The sequence below is a fragment of the Lepidothrix coronata genome, unplaced genomic scaffold (genome assembly GCF_001604755.1).
Source record: "Lepidothrix coronata isolate B3197 unplaced genomic scaffold, Lepidothrix_coronata-1.0 Scaffold7, whole genome shotgun sequence".
Taxonomy (NCBI): domain Eukaryota; kingdom Metazoa; phylum Chordata; class Aves; order Passeriformes; family Pipridae; genus Lepidothrix; species Lepidothrix coronata.
This window is the reverse complement of record NW_016690187.1, coordinates 4,012,494-4,022,216: the sequence shown is the minus strand read 5'-3', so window position 1 is coordinate 4,022,216 and position 9,723 is coordinate 4,012,494. Positions and strand designations below refer to the sequence as shown.

General features: G+C 38.9%; 1 protein-coding gene across 1 annotated transcript in view; it reads right to left on the bottom strand.

The window, feature by feature from the left end:
• Position 1: 1 nt before the first annotated feature.
• MDH1B (malate dehydrogenase 1B) overlaps positions 2-9,723 on the bottom strand; it is a 14,412-nt gene continuing 4,690 nt past the window's right edge. The window contains exons 2-10 of the mRNA XM_017834148.1: positions 9,449-9,714; positions 9,123-9,293; positions 8,050-8,184; positions 7,755-7,897; positions 6,625-7,127; positions 5,496-5,637; positions 4,341-4,504; positions 3,281-3,420; positions 2-2,578 (exon numbers count right to left, since the gene is read on the bottom strand). Coding sequence (XP_017689637.1) covers positions 2,522-2,578; positions 3,281-3,420; positions 4,341-4,504; positions 5,496-5,637; positions 6,625-7,127; positions 7,755-7,897; positions 8,050-8,184; positions 9,123-9,293; positions 9,449-9,714 — 1,721 coding nt within the window. The 3' untranslated portion in view covers positions 2-2,521. The remainder of the gene's footprint in view (positions 2,579-3,280; positions 3,421-4,340; positions 4,505-5,495; positions 5,638-6,624; positions 7,128-7,754; positions 7,898-8,049; positions 8,185-9,122; positions 9,294-9,448; positions 9,715-9,723) is intronic.

Genomic DNA, 9,723 nt, shown 5'->3' with positions numbered 1-9,723 from the left:
GGTTTATGCAGAATATATATAACATTTGTAAGACCCATATATTTAGCTTAAAGCCCTTTTTCATAAATATTTCAACAGCTACTCTAACATCCAGGTAGTAGGAGTCATCAATGCTATGAATATCCTGCATATATAACATTACTTGGTAATTTGTGAGATAATGTGTACTGGCTTATTACTTATAGAAACCCAAACTTAGTGATGACTGAGTCAATTGCTGTGTTACAACTGTAACCAACTTTGAATACGTTACTATATTTTAGCTTTCCTACTAATTTAATTTTTGTCTTTCTCTCCCAAGCAAAGCTAGGAAAAGAAACTTTTCCATTCTATTATGCTTCCACAAGGGAAGACATGAATTTCCCTGCAGGCCACTAGGCAAATCCAGTTAGAATAGTTTAGGATACAAGAGACATCCCAAACATTTTTTTTCTTTCACCTCTCAGCCTCTGAGAAAAAAAGCTTGTCAGCTAGTGACTAAGTCTGATAAGCCTGTTTATATATTGCAGAAACAGTTATATGCCTTCTCATTAGCAGCTGTGCAGTGTTGGTGCTTGAACTGCAGTTTGTTTGAACTGCTATCTCCACAGGCAAATCATATTCCATATATAAAAAAAACCAAATGTAAATACACATTAGAGAAGATAACTTTTCCTCTCCTGTCTTGGAGAAGGAGCTATGGAACAAACCAGGTAGTTTATAATGACTACTGGTAGCACCCAAATATGCTCTCCTGAGACTTCTACTTCCAGATGCTCCCCAGAAACTCAGCCAATTTTCTGTGCATATACTAGAAACTAATTCTGCGGACACCATTTCCTCATGAAATTACTGATTCCTAACCTCTTTCTTCAAGATTTTCTACTACACCTGCCTCTAAAATTTCCATGTGAACTCCTCCTATATATAACATATAGTCCTCTTGGTTTCCTCATATAAGAAGTCTACCCCTGTTCAGAACTTGAACCTCCACTTGAACAGAAATAATGAATTTATTCCAACTATATGTATCTGATTCAAAGAACAGGAAGCTTTCTATTTTGCTTTAAACATAACTGATAAAATCAGCACGTACAATAACATTTCATTAACACAGTTTCCATTTTTTAAGACCCCAAAGACATACAAGTGAGAGTGGTTCCTCAATAATTCTGTTTACACAAGGACTTAATTAATTGCATGTTTGACTTAAAACATATGCGTATTCCCTTGAAACTCATGAGATAAATAAAAAACCCCATGGGGACAAAAAATTATCTTGTCACTAAGGAGATGGACTTATATTTTTGTGTGAAAAATCAATTTTGCCTAAGAAGATATATTATTACACAAGTCCTGTGTTTCAATACATTCAAAATAAGTATCTGGAGTTAGAAAATTGCTACTCTAGGTGTGACAATCCTACCCAATATTTTCATAATAGGAACACTAAACTATGTTTTTGCAACAGTTTATTGGTCTGAAGAAATAAGCTGTTGGATGCAAATGAAATCCTAGACTCATTAGAATCAGCTGGAATTTTATTTTGGTCTCCAGATTAAGAATATTACATTCATTCTGATTTTGAAATATTTTTCTGCCTAGAGATTTCCTGGTTTTTTATGAAGAAGATACAGCAAAAGCTATGACAATGTTTAAGCATTTTTTGTAGTTTGCTCTCTGGAGCAATGAAAGTCTTATTTTAGTATGGGAATTTCCAGCATTTTTCCTCCAGACAACTCTGGCTAAAGTGACCCAGTAGGCAAGGTTTCCATTTCTGTAAAAAAAAAAAAGGCAAAAACACTACATATTTTTTGCCAGCCTTTTAAAATGCCTACACATTCAAAGAGATCAGCAAGGCACTCTGGGAACATTTGAACACCTGATATTGATGTCACAAGAGAAGACCACAACTAAGCAGGTAGCAGTGGGAAGGCCTCTGCTTAGTGTTTAACGCAGCCACAAGAGGAATAGGGCAGCTCTACAGAAGAGCAGTGCCATATACATAGGGAGCAGACAGGGAAGGACACTGTTATCTAATTGAGAATCTCCTGTCTGGGTTAAACAAGGTCATGATTAGCCAAATAACTAAACTCTGTATTATCAAGAATATTTTATTTTGTCTGTAGTTCTTTCCCAAGAAAAAAGCATGGATAACCAAAAGGCTTATGTGCTCGCTACAGGCTCTGGGCATCAAGCTCCAAACAGTTTTCCCATTCTTCAGCCTGCCCTTAGTGGAGAAGAACAGCTCATAGTATGGTAAGTGCTGATATAAAAGTACTGGAAAGAATTTGAAGGAAGGGAGAAAGAAAACTAACTAGAAAAAAGGCCTGTATGACTTAAAAGTAGAAAGAAATCGCTATAACATTGGAAAACTGCAGGGATTTCAGAACCTGAGAATAGGGGAAAAGTGAAAAAAACAGAACTAAAACACACTTTTAAATTCATCTGCTCTTATTTTGATGCACGAGGACAGACAACTTGAAAAGGAAATTACGTAGGAAAAGCAGCACAGAAAAACTTGGGAAAAGATGTGGGGGTTTTAGCCTTCTCCATATGGATGTATTTCTTTTATTTCCTTTAGTGCAACGAGCTTTTCCTAAATGGGAAAAAAAAGGCAGTTTTAATATCATCCATTCTTTTAATCTGCTCTAATTTCTAGCACAAACTTAAAATATGTTAAAGAAAAATAATCCTTACATGTTACTAGTATGACTGAAGATTCCAAAACTGACCGAAGCTAGAATGTAGAGTTTTGAACCAATCTTTTAATATTTCAATACTAAAAATAAATTAGTTTTGCCTCACTAAGCGACAAAAAGTTCATGACGAAATTAGTGCTCATCGATTTTGTATTTTCTGGAAAATTCCAAATTCTAGTAATATCTGGCCTTCATTCATGCAGAGTTACAGCCATAAAAATGCCAAAAGATGTGTCTTCTAGCACAGAAATACTCTGAATACACATAAGCAAAATCAACATCAGTGGCAAAGAACGCAGAAACATTAAATTGAACGTACTATTTCTGTTTTGCACAAAGCCTGCAGAACTTTGGAGTGCAAATTCTCCACGTACATAGGTAAACTTATTTTACCATCTCCTTTTCGGGCAACAGAATTGTTAATTTCAATATACGAATAGTACCTCACACTTATAAATACCCGATCTTTACCATGCCCAAGTGCATGTGGGCAGTGTGTACATCTAACATCGAGAGTAAAGGTCTCGGTGCTCAAGGCTGTACCACAATGTGCCCATAGGTGGCAGAATGGGCACACGGGGGAGACAAGAAATCCTCACCTGAATTAGCTCGTGGGCTAAGCGTCCCAGAACTTCTTGTGTCGTTCCATCAATTTCTAATTCTTTTATGACTTCCCAGCTACCATTCTGGAAGCTCACTGGCATAGAGAAGATAATTCCTTCAGGAACGCAAAACTGACCTGAAGAAGAGGGAAAAAATGACCCAACATGTTATTTCTTTTTACAAAACACACTCTCACCAGTGTCAACATTAAAGCCTATAGACTTGCAAAAGTCTGCAACTGCAAGATCTTAGTACAAATGGAGACTGCACTTTTCAGTCTACAGTTCAAAAAAGAGTTCCCCTTTTACAGTAACCTTGCACTTTAGTTAGATGTACATGAATTACAGAACACAGACTAGTCTGGGTTGCAAGGGACCTTTAAAGGTCTCTAGTCCAACCCTCCTGCCATGGGCAGGGACATCTTCAAATATACCAGCTTCCTCTGAGTCCAACTTGACCTTGAATGTTTCCAGGGTTGGGGCATCTCCTCCCTCTCTGGGCAGCCTGTTTCAGTGTCTCACCATCCTCCTTCCCTATATCTAATCTATATATCTCCTTCAGTTTAAAACCATTACCCCTTGTACAACTGTACAAATTTAAGATGTACAATTGTGTATCTTAAAAGGGAGAAAAATTATTTATTTCATATAAGGGTCAAATGGCTGTTGTGAAATATTACATTTATTGGTCCATATAACTACGCAAAAAGAACATGCTTTTCTGTCTTAGGCACTAAGATCTATAAAGAGTTCTTGGGCAAAACACATATATCAGAAAAGCATTAAAGCTAAAAGACTAAGAGAAAATCTGCAAAAAGACAATATTAACCTGAGAGATGCTTCTAGAAAGTGAGTATCAAATCACTAGCCCTGGAAAGCAAAATTACTTAGATTTGGAAGTTCTTATGATGAAACAAACTCTCAGCCTCAAGTGATTTGTTTTACAAGTTTTTGTTACATTAAAAATACTGATTAAAAAGTAATGTTAGAGATAGGGGAAAGCTATTATATGTAGTGCAAAGCTACAAGAGAACACGAGAAGCAGAAATAAATTTACCTTCACTAAGTACTCCCACAGAAACAATCTCCCCAGGAGGAGAGCCGTGATACCAGTACTGCAGTACAGTGGCTACCGCGTGAGCAGGTAACATTCCTGTGGAATGACCAACTCGGGAACGCAGTGAACCCTGTGCAGATAAAAATTCTGAATGGATCCATTCCCTACCAACAAAAAAGGGCGAAAAAAGAGATTAAAAATCTAAGATGACTGCAGAAGTTTCATAGACAAAAAAAGAACTAAACCTGAGGAAAGAAAACAGTCAAAACTTACTCCAACTTCCCTGTTGGAGGCAAGGCATTTACAGCCATTAAAAAAATTGTCTAACAAAAAGTAGCTCAAAAAGTAATGCCAAACACCATTTTACTATGAAAGTTAGGTTATTTACTCAAGTTATAACCTCTGTTATTACTGTAATTTATATGTATTACTGATTTATGTAAGAACCCGGCCATGAACCATAATCCCCCTATGCTAGGCTCAGTATAAGCACAGAACAAAAGAAACGTCTCCTCTTCAGTAAATGGCAGGTTTAGACCAGAGTGGGAACTCCATATAACTGGGCCATGGTGCATCTCACACCTGCTGCCCTCTCACTGCGCTTATCCTTTCTCTACTACTGTTCTTTCCACAAGAAGCTATTTGACTGCCAGGTATCCTTTTCACATACCTTAACAAATTGTCTGTTTTGAGAAACTGACAACATTAGTGTGCTCAGGCCGAATGTTTCATGTAATTCAGGTACAAATATCTGTTTAGTACTATTTCAAAGTTTCTTCGTGCATACTGGATATCTAAGTCACTGTCTGAACTTTCATTACTTCTTATAAACTGCCCATGATATGATAGAAGAGAAACCCACTTAAAATATAGGAAAATACAGTTATAAACAAAGTTGGCAGGAGAGCCAGAACTATGTACAGTGCTAGGAACTATTCAAGTTCTTTCACTGAACCATGTACAGTGCTAGGAACTACTCAACTTCTTTCACGGATGGAATACCTCAACTTGTGTTTCCCTTTAAAACAGGGCTAATCAGTAAAGACAAATCTTGGAAACAAAAACCTTTCTTGATGTTTTATCACCCAGTTCAGATAAATATGGATTAATTCAGTTATTTAGTTTTTACTTTACAGAAATAAATGTGTACTGTACCTATCATAAATCGGATTCAACAAAGGACGTTGAAAATTAGCTGGGCCCCAAATAGCACCATCATATCCATAAAGTTTGGCATGTGACAAATCAATGTAGTTAGAGCCAGTAATATTGCCCCAAACAATCACGTCTTTAACTCCTGTAACAGAGGAAAATATATATATTAATGAAGGGACAAACACTTTCACAGTGTAGGCTGGACTAGATGACCTTCACAAATCTCTTTCAAGATTAATTATTCTTCAATTCAATGCCCTGCCTTGCTAGCAGAAATTATCTGATCTGAAAAATGCAACCAAGTTCTCCATAATATATGAAACCTCATCGCAAGTGGAAAAAGGAACTTTAACTTATATCATGCTATTTTAAATAATAGACAAACCCCAGAAAATACTTAGTGTTTAAAATCCAAACCAAATCATATTGCAAATATACAGCAATATTAATTTTAAAATCCTGTAAAAATAAATACAGAAACAATAAAAAAGTCATTAAAAAACACCTTCTTTGCTGGAAAAGAATTTTCTCAAATAACCTGCTGATAGGCCTCTCAGCCTAACTTACTTTTCTATTTTATTAGGCTCCAAAATATCTAGACTTGTCATCAATGACTAGTTCTGCCCCTACAACACTGAAAGAATCCTGATTGTGAGCAGGCTGTCAGAGCACACCTTTGCTATGCAGTGCAGAACTGTGCAAATATAACCAAGCTATAACAACTGACCTGAGAAAGAAAGCTAATTAACCCCAAAATAATAGTACAACACAGTTCTACTTTACTCTCATTATCTGCACAGCAGTATGTTGCCATGTTTAATCACAGCTAGTTTGTGTGTCTCCAAAATAACAATGCACTATTGAGTGTAAATGCAACCTTGATATCCTAGTTCCTAATCTGCAACACAACTCAGACCTTCTTAGTATATTTCCAGCATGAAATACACACCAGAGTGGCAGGGCTGCATGCCAGAGCTAGTAAAAAACACCCTGGCATTCTGGGCACCCATGCAATTCAGTGGGTGCACTGCTGTGCTTGCATTTCGGCATGCATATCAACTGTGTTCTGCAATGAAATACACACTCCCAAAGCTGCACTGGTTTCCCCAAATGCTAAATAAATATTCACCTGCTGTGCTCACATTCAACTTCCTGGCCAGCGTGGCTTTAGCTGCACTTTCCCAGGATGTCGCAACGGCAATGATGTTCTCAGGCTTAATGGATGGGCCGTACGTCATAATCAGCGTCGCCTTAAGATTTGCAAAGGTTTTTCCTGATGAAATTACTCTGACCTCACTCTTGGCATTCTTCTCAATCAAGGGAGCATACACTTGGCAGATCTCACTTACTTCTCTGATGTAGTTCTCAAGGGACTGGACTTCAAGGTTTAAGAGGACATCATCAAGAACAATAACTACATCAGCTTCGATAAAAGCCTCATCTATTTCAGTGTGCTCCAAAATACTGCGGAGAAGTGGGAATGCCATGTCTTCAGCTTCCATTACAATACTGCAAAGAACTTCCTTAAACTGGCCAGTGTCAAGCAAATGGATACTGATTTCTGTGGTCATCCCAAACACTTCTCCATTTGCCAACAGAGGGATCAGTTGATAACAGATTGGAGTAGATGCACTGATAAGAGGAGGATGTAGAAAAGTTAACAATGAACCACTGCTTGTTAGGAAGGTGTGTATTTTGTATTTGATCACATTTAAATAGACCATTAGCTTGGATCCTTTACTTCTCTTTCTGTCATTTTAACAGGTTAAGAATTAAAACATTTGGGTCCTCCTTTAATTTGAAGGTTTTTCCATCCTATACATTTCAGCTGATGCTGTCACTTAAAAATTGGTGTCTTTATAGAATGACAATTTTTTAAGGTGCTCTGTTAGGACTGCTAAAATATAGAAATTTCTAAAGGTAGAACAGCAAGAGACTTTATCTACTTAAATATTTTCAACAATATTTAATGTAAGATAGTTACACTACAAAATTTCCAGCTTATATTGTAAATACTTGCTTTTCCCTAAACTGATTCGGGGTCTAAATGTTGCCTTTTCACAACCCTCACTTAAACTGGTGCAAAGTGTAACAAAAGTAGTTTGTTTGTCATAGTGAGGGGTACAGAACCTAATTCAAATCATCAAATTACAGGGATTTGTGCATAATTTCAGATGGTTACATCTGCTATATGTGATAGGAAAAAGTGCATTCTTTTGAAGCTGAGTGAAACTTCACAGATATTCTCTTTACTCTCACCTGGTGATCCAGATCTGCATGGGCTTGATAAGACTTTTAATCTTTTCATCCTCTTTTACAATTTCAAGATGAGCCTGTAGGTTCTCCTCAGCAACCTCTAACATTTCTTTACTCAACATCATTGAAGTGATGCCATAATATTGCTAAGAAGAAAAAGGACAACCTCTAATCAAATGGCAGCCCACACCCAGCAAGGTACCATTACAAACAAGAGCCTTATTTTACATTTGAAGGAGGAATAAAGAACAACACTGTTATAAAGCATGGATTTACAGTATTAAAGGCAGCTCATTACCTGAGCATATTCCAGAAAATCATTAAGTCCTCCCAGAAGCTGACCTTTCCCTCCACGGTCCAACAATTCTCTCCAAATGATAGGAGACTGTCTGTGTTCCCATCCATTCGTTTCACAAATGTCATGAAGCCACTGCTAATGTAAACATCCCCACCAGAAGGTTTTAACACTTAAATAACACTTAAATCTTACAACTACAAAAATTCTTACTATTTCCTCTCAATACATAATTACAAGGTGCTCCACAACTTATGTACCAGCATGTGCAAAATGGGGAAACAGCACAAAGCAAAGCATGGTGATACCTCACCTAAAGGTCTTACTTCTGCTGTGATTTTGCTTAATTGTCTTAGTATACTGAAGACAGCAATGTTGTGAAGCAGTGAGTAACACGAGGATTACTTAGCTGCAGAAGATAAGTAAGGTGAAGAGGTTAATTGCTTTCCACTTAAGTGTTTGACTTACTTGGCTGAGGTGTCAAGCAAAATATAAGAGATAATAAACATCATGGTACTGTCTATCTCATGAAGTCAGACTGCATTTTTTTTCAGATCCTTATAGGAACTACAGGGTAGACGTGGCAACATGTCTACAGCACAAATATTCAGAAAGGCACATCCACATTGTAAACAAATATGTGATATTTAACTTCATACTTCCATAGCAATTCAAAGCCCTTGACTGCCAGAAATGCTCTTGGCAAGTAACAACTCTGAAGGTATATGCAACCACAGTGACCAAAAGATTTACAGGCTGAGATGCCATGTATACATAAAACAAAAAAACTGACCAATCAAAAAAAACCTCCTTGAACTTTTTATTGACAAAACACACCTTTAGGCTGGCCCACACTTTGTACCCATCTTTTGTGGTAAGACTCACAGTGATGCCAGTTGCTCAAAACATTCAAACCTTTCCTCTGGCTGGCTCTCACAGACAAAGCTGATTCTGCAGCACCTCTACCCACGTATAATACCACTAATACAAGAGAATAAACATAGTACATATAAGCACATTTGTTGGTTTGTAGAGCACTGGGGCACCTACCAGTGACTTGGCTTACAACCCCTTACCTCCCACTTGTCAGGGTGCTGAGTGATCTTGTGAACCCTGAAGTTGGGCAAGGCAGCCTGGAGACAGTCAGCCAAGTGTTCAGCTTTGGCATAGTAAGGGCAGTTTGCCTTACCTGTGAATACAGCAACAGTAGCACAAATGGATGATTTTGTGACACTGACTGGTAAGGGCTAAAAAGACCATTGTTTAATGTGAGCCAGCAAAAGGTAGCTCTGGAGGTGAAACAGTCTCTTCAGACAGCGTTCAAGGGGCCGAGGAGGCCACCCCTGGGGGGACAGCAGCAGAGGATGAAGCCTCACTGACGGGATAAGGGGAAAACGCTGACTCGGGTACGGCTGAGGCCGTGTGGGCACAGCGCCCGGAGAGCCTGAAGAGGGGACGGTGGGGAGCCCGCAATGAGGGGCGGCCGCTGCAAGCGCGGCGGGGCTGCCCCGCCCGGGTCTCGGTACAAGGTGCTGCTGGTGCCGCCGGGGCCGCCCCGGGGTCCCTGGTGCCGGTACGAGGCGGTGCCGGTACGAGGCGGTGCCGGCGGGGCCGCCCCGGGTCCCTGGTGCCGGTACGAGGCGGTGCCGCCGGGGCCGCCCCGGGTCCCTGGTGCCG